General features: G+C 44.1%; 3 protein-coding genes across 3 annotated transcripts in view; all 3 read left to right on the plus strand.

The window, feature by feature from the left end:
- Positions 1 to 364: 364 nt before the first annotated feature.
- On the plus strand, positions 365 to 1869 carry LOC118422000. The gene is made up of 2 exons (XM_035829503.1): positions 365 to 471; positions 1503 to 1869. Exons 1-2 carry the CDS (start codon positions 365 to 367, stop codon positions 1867 to 1869), a joined length of 474 nt encoding a protein of 157 aa, XP_035685396.1.
- A 1624-nt stretch (positions 1870 to 3493) lies between these two features.
- Positions 3494 to 11137, plus strand: LOC118420714 (elongation of very long chain fatty acids protein 6-like). The gene is made up of 5 exons (XM_035827669.1): positions 3494 to 4023; positions 6436 to 6571; positions 7473 to 7603; positions 8156 to 8289; positions 10016 to 11137. Exons 1-5 carry the CDS (start codon positions 3788 to 3790, stop codon positions 10186 to 10188), a joined length of 810 nt encoding a protein of 269 aa, XP_035683562.1. The 5' UTR covers positions 3494 to 3787; the 3' UTR covers positions 10189 to 11137.
- A 7174-nt stretch (positions 11138 to 18311) lies between these two features.
- The window catches only part of LOC118422001 (elongation of very long chain fatty acids protein 6-like), a 7582-nt gene continuing 3093 nt past the window's right edge, over positions 18312 to 22800 (plus strand). The window contains exons 1-4 of the mRNA XM_035829504.1: positions 18312 to 18650; positions 20272 to 20389; positions 21229 to 21378; positions 21949 to 22087. Of these exons, the coding sequence (XP_035685397.1) occupies positions 20277 to 20389; positions 21229 to 21378; positions 21949 to 22087 (402 nt within the window). The 5' untranslated portion in view covers positions 18312 to 18650; positions 20272 to 20276. The remainder of the gene's footprint in view (positions 18651 to 20271; positions 20390 to 21228; positions 21379 to 21948; positions 22088 to 22800) is intronic.

A 22800-nucleotide genomic window follows, 5' to 3' on the forward strand; every position in this document is an offset into this window, starting at 1 on the left:
GTTATATTGATACTATGAATTGAGTTATGTATCAAACTTGTGTACTTATATCATTCTGAAACTGCATTTTGTGATTTATACCAATCAACTTCTAAAATGTCATGTAAACCCGTTTTTTTTGGGGGGGGGCGAAATCGCTAAAGGGGGGCGAGGTAGGGGGGCGAGATCACTAGCCGGGGAGGGCGAGATCGCTAGTGATTTCGCCCCCGGGGGGGCGAGATCACGGGGGGGGGGCGAAATCGCTGTCACACCGGTCCAATAAGAAAAAAACGGTTTTGTACCGATACCCAGCCCTAATGCCCACTGGATCTATCGTGATCAGTTCGCTACGGTGGATAGCCAAACACTGGGAACATTGTCAAGCATGCCGCAACGCGGATTCTTGGACCTGAGGTCCTGGTCAAAGGTCGGTTCCCACATCGCCTTACTGAGAATTGGCAAGTCGTACAATGAATATGAGCGTGACGTTAGGTACAGTGAGTGACACGGAGACCTGGGGTATTAAATTGTTTTATTTACAAAAACATACCAAAAATCATGAAAATCCATTGTTCCCTTCTTGAGTTATCCTCTTCAGAAGTTTTTGACAAAAATGCCCCTGCTATCCCAAAACTAGTCGGTAGGGGGCCAAAACTTATTTATTTTATTTATTGGTTTGGCTGCACCGAACACACAGCCAGGGCTGCCCAACTAGCCTATGGCTATTACAAAGGGCTAGCCCTGCTGACAAACACATAAACAATACAAATTAAAAAAAAAAGAACATTTGTATGTACATGGTGTAGGATAACTTACATATCATCTAAAATGGAGTATATAACATCATATCATCGACAACAATATTTGCAATGAGAGGTCAGGGTCTGTATATACACGTGTATGACTAATTTACCATGCGTAAGGGTTGCCTAGACATTCCCACAGTTTTCTTTTGAAAGAAGCAGTGGAGGTGGCTGTGCGAGTAGCAGTAGGGAGAGTGTTCCAGAGTGCTGTTGCTCTGTAGATGAATGTTTTCTGTCCTCTGGTGGACTTAGTGAGTTCAGATGTCAGGTGGTCGCTGTTCCTGAGGGAGTAACGTGACTCAGTAGCAGACGCACGGCCAAAACTTATGTCACTTATTCCTGAGCACAAGAGCTATCTAACACTCAAAAATCGTAACCATAGCGTGTTCAGAACACGAGATAGCAAAACCGGAAGTTGCGCTGCAGTACCAAGGGAAGCCGCTAGGGGGCCCAAAATCTAATCACTTCTAGCTTTCATCGCACCCCACCAACACACCAAGTATGAAACTAATCCATCCAGCCGTTCTTGAGTTATCTTGTTAACAGACAGACAGACAGACACACACACACACACAAACGCTGGGTAAAATATAACCTCCATGACATTTCATGGAGGTAATCATGCCCGAAGGCTAATTGCATGTATAGTCTTAAAGACTAGAAAATAGTGTGATACATAACACTAGTGTCAAACCAGTGTCAAACCTGGACCCTGAACAGAGCACAGGAGAGGAAACTCACAAGCTGTGAGATGAGGGTCCTGAGAAGAGCAGCTGGCAAAACAAAGAGAGACAGGTTGAGGAATGAAGTGGTTAGAGAGTTGGTGGGAACCAAACCTGTCTTACAGTTCATCGCCAAGCAGAGAGTGCAGTGGTTTGGCCACCTGATGAGATTGCCAACCACGCAGCCAGCGTTACGAGCCTACACAACCAGGCACTCAGGTGTCAGGGCAAGAGGAAGACCACGCCGCAGGTGGACAGAGGGAGTGGCAGAGACTGTCCGTGCACATGGCCTGACTCTTCTGGGGGCTACACACCTGGCTCGAGACAGATGCCTACATCTCCCCGCGACGCCCCCCCAGGCATAAGCGGAAGGATAAAGTAAGTAAAGTAAGTACATAACACTAATGTCTAATCAACTATATGATACAATGTATACTATTGTCGGGTTTGACTTCTTCTTTGAAGGCAGTGGTTAATGAACTGTCCCACGTTCTGTAGAGTGATTGGGCTTTGACCTTTGTGCATGTGAACGTGTCTACAGACTTGAGAGACTAGAATCGCTGACTAACGCCGCGTGGCGTAAAGCAAATACACCATAAACATGACACATGAGGCCGTTTTGTCACCAAACAAATACATAGACAAGGGCTGTGATCGTAGTCAGGCGCACCTGTTTGCCTTTTCTATAGAAAGCTGCAAATATTTCTTTCTTCTTTGTCCAGTGTACTTTGATTCGTACACAATAGCTCAGCAACTGCATTGTACGCGCCTCTCCACAAAGTCCACCGTTATTAGGAATTAAGCTCCATAAGTAAAGAACGTTCCTCAGAGGTGGTCGCTAAACCGCATTAAGTACAAAAGTTCACGAAAAATCCAAGCGATTTTTTTTTCAAGAGACCCTATTTCTTCTGTGGCTCCACTGCTCATATGTAGTATATTTTCTATGTGTGGGAGGTAAGCAAGCTCAGAAAATATCTGGCTGAACGAGGCGACAAGCTATGTAGGATATGTGATAATTTGTAACTGACAAACTATATATCAGATCCACCTTGTCATCGGTATGCAGTCAAAGTTACCTGTTCTAGTGACAATCTCTACATAATGACCACCTTGCCATTGGTAGATATACTTGGTAATTTGTAACTTGGTCATTGATAAGTACGAGATTCCATTATACTGTATCGGAACTCCAAGCAATTGTGGGCACTTTTTGATGTGGGCACTTTATGGTGACCACTTGTCAGGTGCGACTGTTTAGTGAAGTCCTATGAGCCTGCGTCACAATTCAGGCGAGCGTCAGCCCAATTTGAAGATCTGAAAGAGCTCGCCGAATTTCAAAATCGCCCGATCGTCGACCGTATATTTCGCTGAAAATCTGTACCGTCACCAATTTGGCGGGGCTCGGGCGACGTCCAACCTACACTAATGTGATTATATATTTCCCCATAAAATGGTAGCATCTCTTAGACATGGACAAAGGGACAATTGACTAACTCGATAAAAGTCTGTCGTTCTTCGGCCGAAAATTTCCCCGTTCGGAGCTCGCCAACACAGCGAGGCCAATTCTTGATTTGTGACAGGGGCTTTAAACTATGTACAAGGGGAATGTATTTACCTTGGTTTAGTAAGTCCCAATGAACTACGTACCACGTGCTGGCAAGGTTGTCTTCACGTGAAGAAAGCGTGAACAGAACATTCGGTAGGACAAAGGGTCAGGGTGACCTCTAGCGCACACGCCGGCGACTTTTGACCACACTTATTAGGCTGTGTATGGGGGCCTTCAGTGTCCCGGATAACGCCCTAATGAACAGTTACTGGGTATGTTATTTTGGAATGTTTGAACTCTGGTAAAGGTTCAGACTATAATAAGAACAGTGAGTCAGTTTGATCGAGCCGACGCCCAGTCACACAAATCCCTCCGGCGCCACGGCTTGTTTTGACCCAGCTCGCTGAAAACCCCCTCCCGTCTCCATAGTGAAAGCGCGAGACATGACGTCAGGCCTTAGTAAACTTTGACGCAATGTTGTTATAGCCTGGCTCCCAGACTCCGCGATAGGCCATGGCGATACCGACCCCTTAGGCTATATCCTTTGGCTGGCCATACAGCCTAAGTATAAACGCACGCGGGCCTGCGGTCGAATTTCCTCGGAGCAAGTTAACCCTGGAGCCGAGGAGCTAGCCTGTAGAGACCCTGGAAACAGTCTGGCACCAAGGCTAAGTTGTCCCGGCCACATGTTCGCCACATAACACACCTGCACGCCGGTCAAACCACGCCGCTAGAACATGGCTTCGCTTAACGAGTCGGATATACCGTTCCCCTTTCCTCTAACGCAGTTTGAGGCCGGGGTCGACGCTGTGAGTTTACAACGGTGGTTCAAGACGATCTGGCCGTGGTGCTTCCCCTGCTCGGCAGCGTACGTCCTGCTGGTGTTCGGCGGCAGGAGGCTCATGAGGGCCCGAGAGCCGTTCCGCTTGCGGCTCCCCTTGGTTCTGTGGAACCTGGCGATGGCGCTGTTCAGGTACAGGTATTGTTCAGGTATCCCTAGCCCGGGGCAAGGTTTCGCCAGAAATAGCTGGGCCTATTCATAACATCTATCTTCTGTAGATATGCTTTGCAGCGTTTTTAAAAATCTGTGTCTTGAAAGAAAAATGTAATATATTGCCAATGATTGTAAATGCTATTGAATGAAGTTCACTGCCCTGTTCCTAGCTTAGGGCAATGTTTTGCCGGAAATAGACGTATCTAGAACATCTCACCTCTACATTCTGTACATGTGTTAGGGTATTCTTTATTGACACGGCAAAAGTACGGCGACTTATCAAGGTCTACTGCAGGTATAAACAAGCTGAAAGGAAAGAAGTAACAAACGGGTGTATAGATATATCATCAGGTTGAGTTTAACGTGTTTTGCATTCTTTTAAAATTCTCGGCACTCCTTGCTGCCATAGGAAGTATTAAGGCCCCCTCTCACTTGACGTGCGGCACGCTTGCGGCATTGCTGCGTTCGTTCACTGCGGTACTGTTTTGTTATTTTCTCCGATTTGTTATAATTCAGATATTGCGCAATACGTAAAAGTGTGACATATAAGACCACAAAATACACAACAAGTAAGAAAATTCGTTCTTTATCTCTGAAATTCGTTGAGCATCTTCCGAACGCAGCAATGCCGCAAGCGTGCCGCACGTCAAGTGAGAGGGGGCCTTTAGACAGTATGAATTAGAAAGGAAATAAGTAGTAATTCAGAAGAAGAAGTGGTCGTAAATGATGTAAAATCCAGTCCACGGCACTGTTCGGGTACGTATTGAATGAAGACCTTTATTGTATAATTTTGCCCAACCGGGCTAAGTACAGGTCACAACAAGTCAGGATATATACATACATAAAAGTGTCACAAATCTAGTCTAACACAAAAGTTCGGCTTCTTCTCGCTTCTTGGTAATAGTGAAAATGTAGGACTGTATGGGTTTCGCTATTGTCGGTTTGTCAAAACGCATGAGAAATATAAACTTGTCAGTGCTACTCATGTGTCTAAAATGAGGGAATCTACTTTCTATATAACTAAATAGAGTATTTCTATCATTCACATACATATCGCAATCAACAGTGAAGTGCACTTCATCTTCTACCATGTTTGAGGTACAAAATTGGCAGATTCTTTGTTCTAGAGGAGTGCGGCTGTGCCTTCCCGATTCAATTCGCAGTCGGTGGCAACTGATTCTTAGTTTAGCAATGGTAGTTCTATGCCGAATGTTTGTGATTTTCAAATACTGCTCTTTCATTGTATTCTTCAGGTATTGTTCGGGTATCGAGCCAGCGGCTTTGTTTTGCCAGAAATAGACTTATCTGGAATGCTGTAAATATGTTTTGCTGTCTTTTAAAGTGGTGTTATTGACGTCCCCTGATGCCGTCAGGAATTACTTACAGTAATATAAGATACCGCCGGGAGTCCCCTAAAAACACAGAGGATCGATTTCCCCGCAATGTTTTCTTTATAGCCATATGTCACATTGCGCGATAATCAAGCGGACGACGAGTCTGCGGCAATCGCCCGAGCCTCGCTTATGATAATAACTTTATTGCGTAACAATTGTACAAGGTACAAAAGTATGGCTTATATGTGATAGGGACGGTTTTCAGGTGAAAAATACGCGCAACCCTCTGTCGATCTTAAATATGGCCGACCTTTCATCGTTAAGCCGGCTTTACAAATCAAGAATTTAGCTCGGCCGAGTTGTCAGCGAGCTCTAAATTACGAGGAGGCATGACTCTGATGTCTACGAACAAATCGCAGAGTTTCTTTGTCGATATCAGGGTCATACCTCCTCGTTATTTAGAGATCGCTGACAACTCGGCCGAGCTGAATTCTTGATTTGTAAAGGGGGCTTAACGGTACCTTTCGTCGAGACTTCTTGATGGATTGTGATCATATTAGTCTGTGAGTAGGACTAAGGAAGACGAAGGTCACGACCAATTTCTGGCCCGTTGGCAACTTTTCTTGGCATTTCAGTTGAACTTTTTTATATCTTATGCTAATGACATGCTAAGGTCTTGTTGTGGTTTTCTTATGGTTATTAAGTTGGCCGACTACTCTCTCTTCGCAGCCATGGGTTAAATTGTGAGGAGCTTACAAAAGGAGGGGCGAAATTGCAAGGGTCTTGAGTGGCTGCCATTCGGTGCTAACTTAAGGTTCTCACTACCTCACTACACTTGGGGCACCGGTGCGGCACTGTGGGGTTCTGGAGTAATACGTAATCTTAGCATGACTTAGAAGACAACAAAATACACAAAACGGAAGAAAATTCGTTCTTTATCCCTGACATTCGTTGAGTAATGTTTCCAGCCCCGCAGTGCCGCACCGGTGTCCAAAGTGCAGTGAGATACAATCTTCAGGTGAACTAAATACAACCGGTCTTGGTGTTGTTTATACAGTACTGTTGGCGCCCTGCGGTACGTCCCCCCTCTCCTGTACACCGTACGGCACCAGGGGTTCCTCCGGTCCGTGTGTGAACAGCACTACACCCGCCCTGTCACCGGGCTCTGGTCAGCGCTCTACATCTTCAGCAAGGTGATACACAGGGAAATACTTTATTTGCTTATAGACGCCTCTATAATGTTTTAAGTCTTGATCTAGATCATACATTAGTTGTAGTGGTCAGCAGATGGATATTCTTGGCAGATGGACATTATCGGAAGAAGAACACAACAGAACAGCAGACCAACCGACATAGCTTGGGTACCATCCGATTGCTTCCGGGGATCCTTACATGAATGGAATGGTACCCGGGCTACAACCGGCAAGCCGGGGTGCTTGTAAGCAATGATGACTAATGAATAAACTCTTGATAGACTCTTCGAGTGCTGAGTACACAGATCGCACGGCCATCTCTCTAAAATCTAATGGATTTCAGATACCTTGGTATCTATGCATGTCTATGATGCTAGGAAACCTAAGTGTTCCAAATTGATACTGTAACTTACAGTCGTCTACTTCTATCTTTTACGCATTGAAAAAAAAAGAAGACAACTACGGTTCTTATAGCAAATGTTGACACGCACATGTGGACATTAACAACCAAAATCTGTGTGCTTTTGGCACACTATTGACAGAATAGCGGAAGAGGCCACACTCTTTACACATTACATTATCCATTATCACTCATACGTGAACTGTTTTACGGAATATGCTACATTTACACACAATGTCTTCCATTGTAGACTAGAACTAAATCATTGTCATCCTATTGTTGGTTGTGTCTTCATGCCCTTATATGGTATTTGCTCTGACGTCAGCGCTGCTATGCATCTGCGTAAAAGTGTTTATTTATCATGTCATTATTACGCAACTACGATTACATAATGCAAATTCTAATTCATCTGCTAATTCCGCGTTTAACCATCCATCATGGCGGACGATGCTTACGTCATGATCACGTGAGTGTAAACATGTATCTTCCCATGATCCCCAGCTGGTGGAGTTCGGCGACACGTCCTTCATCGTGCTGAGGAAACGGCCACTCATCTTCCTCCACTGGTACCACCACGTGCTCACCTGTATCTACAGCTGGTACGGGCTGGCACACCTGGTCGCACCTGCCAGGTAAGAACTGTCTCACCTGCATCTACAGCTGGTACGGGCTGGCACACCTGGTCGCACCTGCCAGGTAAGAACCGTCTCACCTGTATCTACAGCTGGTACGGGCTGGCCTACCTGGTTGCACCTGCCAGGTAAGAACCGTCTCACCTGTATCTACAGCTGGTACGGGATGGCCTACCTGGTCGCACCTGCCAGGTAAGAACTGTCTCACCTGCATCTACAGCTGGTACGGGCTGGCATACCTGGTCGCACCTGCCAGGTAAGAACTGTCTCACCTGTATATACAGCTGGTACGAACTGATCGCACCTGCCAGGTAAGAAACACTTCACCTGCATATACAGCACAGCTGGTACGGGCTGGCATACCTGGTCGCACCTGCCAGGTAAGAACTGTCTCACCTGCATCTACAGCTGGTACGGGCTGGCATACCTGGTCGCACCTGCCAGGTAAGAACCGTCTCACCTATCCTCGAACATATTGTTTGACAAACACGTGTCGTTTTGGTGTCCCAATCCAATTGCTTTGCTTTGCATTTTTTCTGTTGGTTTCCCCAGATACTACGGCGCGATGAACTTCTGCATCCACTCCCTGATGTACTCGTACTACGCGGTCCGGGCCGCGGGTTTCCGGCTACCCAAAGGCCTGTCTATGGTCATCACTCTGCTGCAGATCGTGCAGATGGTCGCAGGTAGGCGCTCATAAATGCTACAGATTATATGATATAAGCTTAACAAGTGTGTGTTTGAGTGAGTGTGCAAATGAGTGTGTGTATGTGTGTGTGTGTGTGTGTGTGTGTGTGTGCATGTGTGTGTGTGTTTATGTATATTTGCATGTGTTTGAGTGAGTGTGTACATGCATGTATGTGTGTATGTACGTGTGTATGTATTTAGCTAGGATTGATGCAGAAATGCAACTTGTGAAATATTGGCATCGTTTAGTTAATCTGCCCGAAGATGCCCTTCTTCGTGAGGCATACAATACTGTTTCATTCGGAGAACATGATTGGATTGTCCACGTAAAAAATATCCTCAACTACCAAGGCTTTGGACACATATGGCTGAACCCGAGGTCATACCACATAGACACAATCACCACTCAGTTACGACAACGTTTACAAGATATATACGTGCAAAATTGGCATTCCTCTATTCGAAACAATTCCAAACTCTCATCTCTTTCTACATTGAACAAGCATTACAAGCAAGAAAATTACATTTCAACCATAAAGAGCCTTGACGTTCGTAGGGCAATCACACAACTCAGAATTGGCTGTCACAAATTAAATATAGAAACCGGAAGATTCCAAAAAATCCCTATTGACCAGAGGGTTTGTCCATTCTGTCCAGAGCTAATCGAAGACGAATATCACTTTATGGTTGTATGTCCCAAATATTCCGATATACGCAATTCTCTATACAGAAGGCTGTCATTTTGTACACAAGGATTTATCCAAATGGACCTGAAGTGTAAATTCAGATACATAATGACATGTGACAATCCCTGCATGGCAGATATAGGAAAATATATCAAAGAAGGTTTTGACATTAGAAATTCCCCAAATGATTGTAAAAGCCTCCAATGATTGTAAGAAACTTATCCCATACTACAACTCCTGTATTAGTTAGATAAGCCCTAAGTTAAGTTATAGCACTGTAGTTATGTAGATGCCATACTTTGTACCTCGTACAATTGTTGTGCAATAAAGTTATATGTATTTATGTATGCATGTGTGCGCGTTTAAGTGTGTACATGTGTGTGTGTGCATGTGTGCGCGAGTGTGTGTCAAATACGTCATCAAGCATTTTACCTGCTGGTTTTTAGAATACCTTAACGTTTCAAGCATAGATACGTTCAACTTAACTCGGTACTACACGATGAAACGCAATGTATCAAACGGCATGCCCCATGCCGTGTGTACCCAGGACAAGTGTTTTAATAGTGTCCATGTTGCTGACTCTCACACTGTCACAGATCTGTTGATTGCTGTTGATGCCCACTCTATGCCCACAGATTTACTGAATACAGAAGCTCGCCCAATAACAGCTCGGTACACTAAAAGACCATCCTCCTACGCAGGGACATCCAACAGCGAAACCGCCTGTCTGGATGTACCCTGCTCTTTCAACCGTCACCCTTAGTTCCTGACCGCCCTGCTTATAAATATTAATGAGCTTACTATTATATATGCGAAGCCCCTTTTGAAAACTGAGTGGCCTCTTCTCTGATTGGCTGACAGCTGGTTTGGGGGGACGTCCACAGGAACTAAGAGTGACGGTTGAAAGAGCAGGGTACATCCAGACACGCAGTTTGGTTGTTGGATGTTCCTGCGTAGGAGGTTGTAAAAGACGGATTGAACAGCTTATTGTGCTTACAAAGTGTTTTGTTACTCAAGGCCATGTTGCTGTCTCCCCCAGGTCTGCTTATTGCCGTTGTTGCCCACCTGGCGTTCCGGGCGGGGGAGCCCTGTGATTGGTCGCTGTTTGATTCGCTCTTAACCGGTCTGATGTACGGGAGCTACTTCTTTCTGTTCGTCAACTTCTTCCACAAGTCTTACGTCTCCAGATCTTCAAGGAGCAAGAAGGAATAAGGACATGTCAAGTGTCTTAATTTACCTCCTTCTCTTCGTCAACGTGCTTCTACAAATCTTACGTCTCCAGGTCTACAAGAAGCAAGAAGAAACAAGGACATGCAAACTGTCTTAATGTACACCGTCTCCTTCGTCAATTTCTTCCACAAGTCTTACGTCTCCAGGTCTACAAGGAGCAAGAAGGAATAAGGGCATTCCATATGTCTTAAGTTATCACCTCCTCTTCCTTCTTCTACACTCCTTCGTCTTAATGTCTCAAAGGAACAAGGAGGAATAAAAAGACGTACTTACTGTTTTAAGTTACCTTCTCTTTGTCAACGTCTTCAACATGTCTTACCCCTCTAGGGGGCAAAAAGGAATAAGTTCATGCCAGATGTCTTAGTTATCATCTTGAAATTCCATGTCTGCTACTCTTTAGGAGTTTCTTCTTGTGTAAGATGCTCCGCTCATGTTTTGCGACTTGTTTACTTTCTTTTATACCAGCTCTGTGATAAACTTGAGCGAAAAAAAAAACACATCGAAAGTTGGTCTTGCTTGGGTGAACCAAGCCTGAAATAAAGATCAACAAACACCCGGCCTACATAAGTTTGTAAAATAAAACAAAATACATGATCAGAATTGTTGCATATCTGTCTGGAATTTTTTTTAAGTCACACGATCATATACCAGCAAGTCGGAGACTGTGCCCTACGTGCAAAAAAAACTACTCAAAAAGAACGTAAAATAACAAATTACGAACATCATATGAAGCTATGAGGTATACATGCAACACCCCCAAATTGTGTCTGCCATCAATATTGCATAGCTTTGGATCTTCGTACATACTGTACTAGATTAATTCAACAAGGCCGTAGTCCTATAAAACGTATTTCCTCACATTGTAACTTATTCTTGTGCAATACACTTTGACCTGACTTTTGAAACATGCGTGATAATTAGAAATTTCATCATCAGCATTAATGTTTTTATAATTTGAATAGCAGCTGGCTCCAGACAATCAGCCCCGCCTTGTAGGTGAGACTAATCCCGGCTTGTTTACCACACGCCATCACGGACCAGCTACCTACAACCGCACCCTGCACAACAACAGCCTGAGCCGTCACGGACCAGCTACCGACGGCCGCACCCTGCACAACAACAGCCTGGGGCATTACGGACCAGCTACCGACAACCGCACCCTGCACAACAACAGCCTGAGCCGTCACGGACCAGCTACCGACGGCCGCACCCTGCACAACAACAGCCTGGGGCATTACGGACCAGCTACCTACAACCGCACCCTGCACAACAACAGCCTGAGCCGTCACGGACCAGCTACCGACGGCCGCACCCTGCACAACAACAGCCTGGGGCATTACGGACCAGCTACCGACAACCGCACCCTGCACAACAACAGCCTGAGCCATTACGGACCAGCTACCGACGGCCGCACCCTGCACAACAGCAACCTGGGGAATTCTACACGAGCTTCTGCCATTACGGACCAGCTACCGACGGCCGCACCCTGCACAACAGCCTGGGGTACTCTACACGAGCTTCTGCCATTACGGACCAGATACCGACAACCGCACCCTGCACAACAACAGCCTGAGCCATTACGGACCAGCTACCGACGGCCGCACCCTGCACAACAGCAACCTGGGGAATTCTACACGAGCTTCTGCCATTACGGACCAGCTACCGACGGCCGCACCCTACACAACAGCAACCTGGGGAATTCTACACGAGCTTCTGCCATTACGGACCAGCTACCGACGGCCGCACCCTACACAACAGCAACCTGGGGAATTCTACACGAGCTTCTGCCATTACGGACCAGCTACCGACGGCCGCACCCTACACAACAGCAACCTGGGGAATTCTACACGAGCTTCTGCCATTACGGACCAGCTACCGACGGCCGCACCCTACACAACAGCAACCTGGGGAATTCTACACGAGCTTCTGCCATTACGGACCAGCTACCGACGGCCGCACCCTACACAACAGCAACCTGAGGGATTCTACACGAGCTCCGGACCAGAAGGTGACAGCTGAAGCTATTCTGAGTGGTTTGAAAGGTATGTTTCTGCCAGAGGATTAACATTAAAGCTAAGTCTACCATGTACTCATTTTGTTATAAGAAGAGACTCTAATTTTAGATGATATAAAATGTAACCTCTTTACACTTATACTTTAAGCCCATGTTAGGCGAGAATATGCGATAAAGTTCATTGTCATTGTCACTATAACTTAAACAGGATTGACATCTTGAAACGGATGTACATGTAGATGTGAACCCATTCAACAAATTATTATGCAACCCTAATAGTACGTATACCACACGTACAGCAGCCGTATCCAACGCTTTGTCTTACATCATTCATGGAACAACAACTGTTGTGTGATTAAATTTGGCTTCAGTTGGCTTGTTACCTTAAGGTCAGCTGCTGAAGATAAAGATTGGTGACGATTGCATAGTAACAAGTTATTGAAAAACCACAAAGATCCTACAATGTTAGTAATACACTGCCTAGGGATTAATGTGTGGTTGGCAGGCATCTATACAGAGACCAACGACAGGGATTCAAATAAGCCAGGCATAGTATGAAAATTCCAATGGAAGGTCAAGAAAATAGCTTGTACATTTTTAGGCTCAAACATTCTGTTGCTATTATTTTTGCATTGTTTTAATATGGTCTCCAGGAAGACTAGTGAATAATCACTAATGGAGATCTAAATAAACCAAACCAAACCAAAAACATTCTGAATGGGCAAAATTAATCACTATGTGCCTATTACTAAACTAGAAATTAATTAATCAATATGAGTTTGGAAACGGTTAGATGGTTCAGACAGCATCCGCTGCTGTCTTTCGTCTGCGACTTGACCAACATCTGAATTCAAAAAAGAAACTGTTAGTTGTTACCTAGCCTAGTTTATTACCTGAATATTTTACCTTCATCGACGTTTTAGAAAGTAGTCCGTGTTTTGTAGAGACTTAAGTTTAAAACTACAGGTTGTAGGATGCTAGTCGGACACTAGGTGATACTTTGAAGCTGCATTAAGAAAAATAGACTTTAAATGCACACCCTACAAAGGTAAATTATCAAGAGATCTTAAAGTTCGGTGAAATTTCAACAGTACCTTACATACTTGGCGATTTTGTTTCTTTATGGGCTTACAATTATGGGACCATAACTGCGACTAAAAGTTTAGCGTACGGCCTTCCTGTGTACTGTCACTAACCATCAACAAGCCAGAGTGTTTTGTCATTCTGTGTAAGGTATGGACAATTTAGGTTTGAAAAACTGAATGTACCACAGAAGCTGTTGGAGATGTAAGTTATCGATCAGCTATTTCTTAAACTACCAGAGTTTCAGCCCTATAAAATACTATCAGTACCTAGGTTGGCCGCTGACCTAAAAAAAAAGGACAAGGCAGAAGTTCCTAACTTCCGGATATATCCAGGTGCGGCACACAGGGCATGTATATGTGCCGGATATATCCGGGCTTGGCAGTTAAATGGTATAATTATTGGTAATTATTACCACATGTTTCTGAATGGATGTGAGCTTTTTGGTATTGTAACGATAGTGGTCATAACTATTTCTGTATTCATTTGATTTGTATGATTTGATTGTACAGTAACTGTTTAATTTTGATTTCATATACATGTACATCAAATGAGAAACCAAAGCAATTTTGTTGTAGTGGTAGGCATTAGATGTGGAAATGAATATTAAGAGAATTAACGTTACAAAATATGTGTACAAGATCCCACTATGGAGACTTTTTAATGACAAAAAATATGGAATCTATCAAGCATATTAAGTTTTAATTACATGTTTATTGCAGTTCTATAGAATGATCTAATAGTATGTTAACAGCATTTTGTTACCACGACAGTTGGTCAACTACAGCTGCACCAACCTGTCAATTTATATCTTTGGGCCATGCTGACTCAATTGTTTGGATAGCATCGATCATCCGTGAACCCTAAACTGAGGCTTAAGAGAAAGCACCTTTTTTTTAAATCTAAGTATATTGTAGGCAGGAAGGTTGAAACGTAGTATGGTATACCCTACAAAGGAATCTTCAATTTTTGTTCTTTCACAACTTCTGTGACTTTGGAATCGACTTTGAAATTTCACATCAGTATCCGTTTTCGAATATATTTTTAGTTTGCAATTACTATGGGCATCATAAATTTGCTCATCATCGATTTTTAATCGATAAAAATTGGCACGCGCTGATGTAATCCATGCAAATAATTAAATCAACATGGCCTCAATTTTTGAAGAAATGTAACTGAAGTGATTAAGTGATGAGACAATTGAGGAGAACAAATACAAATGTAAATGTCAATATTATAAGGTATATACTTGAAAAGTGAAAGTTTTAAGGGAGTGCTTGTTTCAATCATAGTTTAAAGAAAAGGACATTTTTTAACTTTATAAGTATTACATGTTCTTATGAATCCAACCTTTATTCAACACAAAACATATAGACAGGAACTGCAGGACAATGTCCAGGCAGGACATATCTAAGTACTTGATTTCATGCAGGAATGGTGATGTGATCCTTTGGGTCCTGTGTGGTTGTTTTTGCATTTAGCCGCCTGGCATGTACATGCAATAAAGATCATCATTACAATTGTTCATAATTGCTTGTATGACTACTGTGAAATGAGCTTTGAAAATAAAATACGCAAAATGTACAGATTCAAGAGTTTGTCTTTAAGTAATTTTGTTCGCTTTCTTGTGGAACAAACTGAAATGTTTGACATATTTTCACAAATGCGCCATGTCACTACATCTTTGTCACAAGCAAACTACAACCTATGTGTTTGTGTGTGGGTGGGTGGGGGGTGGTGGGGGTGGGATTCCAACGTTTTAAGTGAAAGTCGTTTAAAGTCTAATTACGTAAATACAGAAAATTTCGTGGTGGTCTAATGTTCGCGGTTTTTGCGAGGCTGTCTTACCGCGAACTTAAAACCACCGCGAACACTCCACTTTCCCGCTAGCGCAAAATTAGATCCCCGCGAACATAAATACATTCATAGTACTTTGTTTCTGAAATGACAAGGAAAACAAAATAGATTATTAACCTTTGGCGCCGTAAACATGAAACATTTTAGACAACGCAACGCAGAGAAGCCAGCACTCTACGTTTGCACGCAGTCTGACCACATCAAAACGCACAGCTCACATAAGCAACAAGAACATGGGCGATCACATCGCCAGCAAACATTAATAAATAAAAGAGAGCATAAATTTACTTATCAATTGCAATGCATCACTTTGATGAGCAAACAGAAAGGAATCGCTCAAAGCATGCTAAGGTTTCATTTTTTGTAGAAAGTGTTCATTGTCGTGACTAGACTATATCAGCCCTTGTGTGACTTTGGCGAGTTCGAACGTGCCTGACCTTTGCGTTCAACGTTTCTTACTCTCCAATTAGAAGTGTGGGGAAAGATTGTAACGTTTTGTGATGGTCGGGCTATTCCCTGACTTTCAGAGAAGGGCCCAGACGTCGTTGTTGTGACTAGACTATATTAGCCCTTGTGTGAATTTGACGAGTTCGAACGTGTCCAACCTTGTAGCACCCGACCTTTGGTTTCTTTAGTTCCAACCTTCCTTAGCCTCCAAACAGATGTTTGGGGGGAGATTGTAACGTTTTCTGATAGCCGGACTATACCCTGACTCTCAGAGAAGGGCCCAGACGTCCGACATCGTTACGATCTTTCCCCCAACGTCTGCTTGGAGAGTAAACATCACCAAAATCAGCCGAGCCACTCCCCTGTTTGTACTTAGCTCACAGCGTCTCGATGGGTTAAGCAAACGTCTTGAGTCAACAAATGAAGTCATGGGTGCTAACTTTATGATACGGAACAAGATGAATTGCCTATAATTACACCGGACATGCTGCTGTATTTGAGAGGACCATATTGTCTACTCTCCAGGCAGAGGTTTGGCTCCGGCTGTTTTTTAAACGTTTTTTTTTAAGTCATTTTTAACGGGCTTTCTATTTTGTATTGTATCTTGTATTGTCAAAACCTAACAAGATACAACACAAAATAGCCCGATAAAAACGACTTCAAAAAACGTTAACTTTGCTTGAAGAGTACATATATGGTCTGTGTGGGGAAGAGACAGAGATACAGGTATGTGTGTCACACGTGCACGTGTGTGCGAGTGCGCGCGAGATAATGAGATCAAGGTCCAGGGAGGGTGGTGATCGAGGTCATGTTCGCACAAAGACACAGTTAGTCCATGCACTTAGCTTGTAAAGATTGCGTCGTAAAGATTTTATACGCAATTCTGTACACAGAGTAAAGCGTCTGAACTGAAGTGAACTACCTACAAGCTTTCTGTCAGTCCCCTGGTCCTTTTTTAAGCTGAAATGACCTGCTCGGTTCATGCTATAACTTGTACTTGATCTAGCAATGTTCTCAAAGCAGTGATGCTCCTTTTCAGTAAAAGGAGGTTAAAAAGATGGACTTCAGCTGCAGTCCTAATTTAACACGGAAAATGCCAAACTTGCAGAAATATACCATGGGACGTGGGTGCCACTTAGTACAAAGGCGAAGGAGTGGGTTGTTTACGGCAATGTAAATACCTTTTATAGGCAGGTGTACACATGTACATCCATGCAGCGGGGTCAACCCACGCATACACATACACAGGGCACACGTTACTCATTATTAGAGTACAGCACGTTGTATGGCGACCAGCATTTCAACCGTCTGCTGCTTTTCTGTATGGGTGCCGTCACATGTGTGCATGTATAGTCTAATGAGGCACGTGTAGAATTCTTAGGCTCCACATGTCGTCGGAAAAATAGTTGAAATTGGAGGAGCTAGCTGACCGAGGAGTATAATTTGCCAAAAAGCTCCATTTACTTAATATAAGCGACTGGATATGATTTTGGAAACGGTCAGGCAATCCGGCAATGTAAATAACCTTTATAGACAAGTGTTCACACCCATGCAGCGGGGTCAACCCACGCACACACAGCCCACACGTTACACGTATCCTGTACGACATATCTTAAGGTAGGGTCACACGTGCGTATATATTTAAGTCCGTATGAGGCGCGCATGGGAGTATTTACCTCCACCAGGCCCCACAGGTCGTTGGAAAAATGATAGAAATTGGACAAACGTAAACAGGTAACATGTCAGAAGAGTTAGCTGGGTCGCTAACCATACTTCTCGATCAGCTAACTCATCTGACATGTTATGTATCTATGTTTGTCCAATTTGTACTATTTTTCCCGCGACCTGTGGAGCCTGGTAGAGACTAAGAGCGTTATACGTACCTCAAGCGGACTTGAATAGCGCGCATGTGTGAACCCACCTTAAATAACTTTTATAGGTGTTCACACGCATTTAGCGGGGTCAACCCACGCACACACAGCCCACACGTCACACGTATCCTGTACGGCATATCTAAGACCCCGTTCACACTAAAAAAAATGAAGCGGCTTCAACGTGCAAGCCGCTTCAAAACAATTACGTTCACACTTATTTCAGACAATCCGATTAACCGCACACAATTCCGTACCTGGACTTCAGGTACTTTTTTACAACATTGTTTGTAGGTTTTCTCAAACCCACTCTTAATAGTCTTACATCATGATCCAGAGAGAAAGCTGTTCAAAGATATGCTTGTTTTTTGTGATTTTTTATAGCTTGCTGTGTTTCCTCTCTCTTCGCGTGATAAAAAAAAGCTTTGTTTGCTTCCCATTCCACTTGCCTTGACCCTACAGGTTTTTTTTTTCTTTCCAGACATCATATAAGACCAGCACGTTGTATGGTGACCAGTATTTTAACTCACTTTAACCGCCTACAGCTGTGCTGTATGGGTGTCGTCACACGTGCGTAATATATTCAAATCTAATGAGGTTTGTATAGAATTCTAAGCTTCTACCAGGCTTCACAGCTCGCTGGAAAAATAGTACAAATCGGAGAAGTTAGCTGGCCGAGGACTTTATGCTTTGCCAAAAGGCAATTACTCAGGCAATTGAACTGTATGTTTTTGGAAACGGTCAGACAACATCCGTCGTTTTTCGTCAGTAACACTGGTTCAGGAGTATGATTAAACTGGCCAAGGAGCATGATTTGTTTGCGAACATGTTCGCACGTGTGACCGCAGCCTATAGGACGTTGGCCCTAGCGTGACTTGCATACAACTGGTTGAACTAGTTTCAAACTGAGCTCTGGAGTCGTTAGTATGCTCAGCGCTCTCCGCATGTGTGAGCCGGACTCGTCCAACCGGCTACTCCGTACAGCTTACAGACTGTAGTAGTATAGTCCACTGTGTGTGTGTGTGTGAATCAAAGTTGCCTTCTTTGAATTCAAGAGCAGGCGTCTGTTTGCCGACTGGCGGAGCGACGTGGTCTGACTTGGAGCGTTTCTGTTCACAGCAGACTTGCTGACGGTGCATTGTCCATAACGCGTGGCTGCAGAACCGCAAAAGGTACATATACTAGGGGAGGGCGAATGGCAACGTAACAGTTCTAGTACAGTAGTGTCACTACTACAGTGTATGATGCTTATAGTCATACCAGGCTTGTCATAGTCGGCGGTACCCTCGGAACGTTGTACGTGACACAGGTAGCTACAGAACTAGGTACGGTCAATATTTTAGGGGGAGGGCGTTGGTGACGCAACAGTACAGTAGTCTTACTACAGTAAGATATGTTAATGACCACACGGTCACCAGACTTGTCATAAGTCATGATATTAAAGAAAATTGTAAGGGACACGCGCGTTTACAAAACCACGAGAGGTACTAGGGGAGGGACATCGTACGTGATACGAATTTTGTGGCCATCAAGCAACGAAAGGTAAATATGTATTTTAGGGGGGAGGGCGAGTGGTGATGCAATAGCACATAAATCTTACTACTAGACATGTGAATAGCCACACCAGACTTGTCATAGCCTGCTAACGACGGCCTCGGAACACGTGGTTACAAACCACGAGGGGTAAATATTTTAGGGGAGGGGCAGGTAGCGCAACTTAACTCTTAAGGTGGGGTCACACATGCGTATATATTCAAGTCCGTTTGAGGTGCGTATGACGCTCTTAGTCTCGACCAGGCTCCACAGGTCGCGGGAAAAATTGTACAAATTGGACAAATATAAATACATAACATGTCAGATGAGTTAGCTGACCGAAAAGTATGGTTAACGACCCAGCTAACTCGTCCGACATGTTACCTGTTTACGTTTGTCCAATTTCTATTATTTTTACAACGACCTGTGCAGCCTGGTGGAGGCAAATACTTACTTCAGGGTGTTTGGCACAGAACATGGGTACTTACTACCATCTGCATTTTCAGTTTATTCAAGTCAATCATGTTTTGTTAATCATTATTTCTATTTATCTACTGCATACAAATCCCAGACGATAATTCTGACGTTTTAATTTGACCTCTGATCTCTCACGTTCACTTTAAGGCACCTCACTTAATTCTGTTACTTTTCTGGTTACCAAGTTGTATAAGTTTTGTTGATTATGTTCATTTTTACTGTATATACATATATATATATATATATAAGTTTCGGACTCCAGGAAGAATAGCGGTACCACCTCGGTGGTATTGCTAATGGAGATCCTAATAAAACAAACAAACAAACAAACAAACAAACAGAAGACAGCGGTCCTGGGGTTCAAGCCCTATCATGCTGACGACCTTGTGCTCTTTCTGGAAACTTAAGTCACTTTCAACAACTTCCCTTTCTCTCTCCACCTAGGTGTAAAAATGGGTACCTGACTTGGTTAAAGGCAGTGGAAGGAGAGGGATGGGCTCCATCCAACCTTCACAGATCGTTGTAAAAATAATAGAAATTTGGACAAACGTAAACAGGTAACATGTCAGACGAGTTAGCTGGGTCGCTAACCATACTTCTCGGTCAGCTAACTCATCTGGCAGGCTATATTTGTCCAATTTGTACTGTTTCCCCGCGGCCTGTGGAGCCTGGTAGAGACTAAGAGCTTCATACGCATCTCAAACGGACTTGAATATATACGCATGTGTGACCCCACCTTTGCATATGTTTAGGTGTCATGGTAGAACCATTTTTTGTCTCCAGCCTAGATGTCTTCTCCGATCGCCGTTGAGAAGATGGCGGTTCCCGAGGCCGAGGATCTCCGGAGTCTCGTGGAACCGTTTGGGTTCGAGGAGCGGTTCGACTCGGCGGGGTTCCACCGGTGAGTTTTTTTTATGTTACCTTCACAGAAAGGAACATATTGTTTTTGCTTTGCTTCTTCTTCTTTTCCGCACAAATATGGTCAACGACCTGGACCAGACGGCTGTCACCATGGTAACCGGTAAAGTAGTAGGCACCATGTGGTGTTCGGTTACATAATGTAGCAAATGTCAGATCTAGAGGGGCTCGGGTCACTACATTTAGAAATGTGTTCAAATAAGAATGAACAAAACAGTTGCCAGTGTTAGACTACAACATGTGAAGGTAACATTCTGTATTTGCTTGCAAATATTACCTTTCTAGTTTCCAATTGATTTTATTCAATCAGCGATAATCAAGTGTACAAAGTGTCGGACATGTATAACATTAACATAATATCATCGTTAATACACATTTTTGCTATGATCTATGTATTGACTGGAATTACCGAATCACATAGTGCATTGAATAACTGTAGAATATTGTGTCTATGAAGTAAAAAAGGATTATCTTTATATCTAGACCATGACAGGAATATTGCATACTTTGCTAGGGTTATGTACAGATTAGAATCATCACAAAGTAAAATTAATTCTGTGGTTATATCCATATCTGAGACAAAGATTCGTTCCTTAATTCTTTCCCAGTACCCTTGTAGCCGGTTACACTCAATGAACATGTGGGTGTAGTTTTCCTCTGTGTTACATATTTTGCATGTGGGGCTGTAAATATTCCCGGTAGAGTCTATTATTTTCCATCTATGAAGTAAAAGTTTATATGGCAGAATCTTATCAGAAGGATTTTGAAAATAAATTCTCTAAGCTTATTGTCCTTAATATCAAACGTCTGTGCTTTCCACAGATGGTTCCGGGCGCGGTGGTGGTGGAGCGCCGTGTTCTCCGCAGCGTATGTCCTGCTGGTGTTCGGCGGGAGAAGCCTCATGAGGCACCGAGAACCGTTCCGGTTACGCCTCCCCCTGGTGCTGTGGAACACCGGACTGGCTGTGTTCAGGTAAGGGCCAGGGTACATTGCCTATTAGTAACTTAGTTCTGGGTGCCGTGAGTCCTGCTGGTGTTCGGCGGGAGAAGCCTCATGAGGCACCGAGAACCCTTCCGGTTACGCCTCCCCATGGTGCTGTGGAACACCGGGCTGGCTGTGTTCAGGTAAGGGCCAGGGTACATTCACTAACCTCCATGAACCATGGGAGTAATGTTTTCATCAGCGTTTCTCTCTCTCTCTCTCTCTCTCTCTCTCTCTCTCTCTCTCTCTCTCTCTCTCTCTCTCTCTCTCTCGGTGTGTTTGTGTATGTATGCGGACGTGGCCTCCCCCCCAAAAAAACGTACGGACAAATATACCATACCATACCATACACTCTTAGTCTCTGTTTATGGCAATTATAAACTGTGATCAATGATTGATTGATTTTCAGCATCCTCGGCGCGCTGCGCACGAACGTGACCCTGGCCCACATCATCCTACAGAAAGGTTTTCTGATTGATTGATTGATTAATTAATTAATTAATTGATCGATTCATTCATTCATTGATTCATTGATTCATTGATTCATTGATTAATTTTCAGCATCCTCGGCGCGCTGCGCACGAACGTGACCTTAGCGCACATCATCCTACAGAAGGGTTTCCTGTTCTCAGTCTGCAAACCGCTGCTCCTGACCGGACCTGTAACCGGCTTCTGGGCGGCCGCCTACTCCATCAGTAAGGTACGGACACGTACTCCATCAGTAAGGTACGGACACATACTCCATCAGTAAGGTACGGACACGCACTCCATCAGTAAGGTACGGACACGTACTCCATCAGTAAGGTACGGACACGTACTCCATCAGTAAGGTACGGACACGTACTCCATCAGTAAGGTACGGACACGTACACCATCAGTAAGGTACGGACGCGTACTCCATCAGTAAGGTACGGAAACGTACTCCATCAGTAAGGTACGGACACGTACTCCATCAGTAAGGTACGGACACGTACTCCATCAGTAAGGTACGGACACGTACTTCATCAGTAAGGTACGGACACGTACACCATCAGTAAGGTACGGACACGTACTCCATCAGTAAGGTACGGACACGTACTCCATCAGTAAGGTACGGACATGTACTCCATCAGTAAGGTACGGACACGTACACCATCAGTAAGGTACGGACACGTACACCATCAGTAAGGTACGGACACGTACTCCATCAGTAAGGTACGGACACGTACACCATCAGTAAGGTACGGACACGTACTCCATCAGTAAGGTACGGACACGTTCTCTACCAGTAAGGTATGGACACGTACACCATCAGTAAGGTACGGACACGTTCTCCATCAGTAAGGTACGGACACGTACTCCATCAGTAAGGTACGGACACGTACTCCATCAGTAAGGTACGGACACGTACTCCGTCAGTAGGGTACGGACACG

This window comes from Branchiostoma floridae, chromosome 8 (genome assembly GCF_000003815.2).
Source record: "Branchiostoma floridae strain S238N-H82 chromosome 8, Bfl_VNyyK, whole genome shotgun sequence".
Classification (NCBI taxonomy): Eukaryota; Metazoa; Chordata; class Leptocardii; order Amphioxiformes; family Branchiostomatidae; genus Branchiostoma; species Branchiostoma floridae.

What these genes read in the sequence shown, in the direction of transcription:
- LOC118420714 (XM_035827669.1), top strand. Translation starts at nt 3,788, where the DNA reads ATGGCTTCGCTTAACGAGTCGGATATACCGTTCCCCTTTCCTCTAACG. An exon ending in CGCTCTACATCTTCAGCAAG is followed by an intron (nt 6,572 to 7,472) that starts GTGATACACAGG and finishes CATGATCCCCAG; the next exon opens with CTGGTGGAGTTCGGCGACAC. An exon ending in CACCTGGTCGCACCTGCCAG is followed by an intron (nt 7,604 to 8,155) that starts GTAAGAACTGTC and finishes TGGTTTCCCCAG; the next exon opens with ATACTACGGCGCGATGAACT.
- LOC118422000 (XM_035829503.1), top strand. Translation starts at nt 365, where the DNA reads ATGCCGCAACGCGGATTCTTGGACCTGAGGTCCTGGTCAAAGGTCGGT. An exon ending in GAATATGAGCGTGACGTTAG is followed by an intron (nt 472 to 1,502) that starts GTACAGTGAGTG and finishes GACCCTGAACAG; the next exon opens with AGCACAGGAGAGGAAACTCA.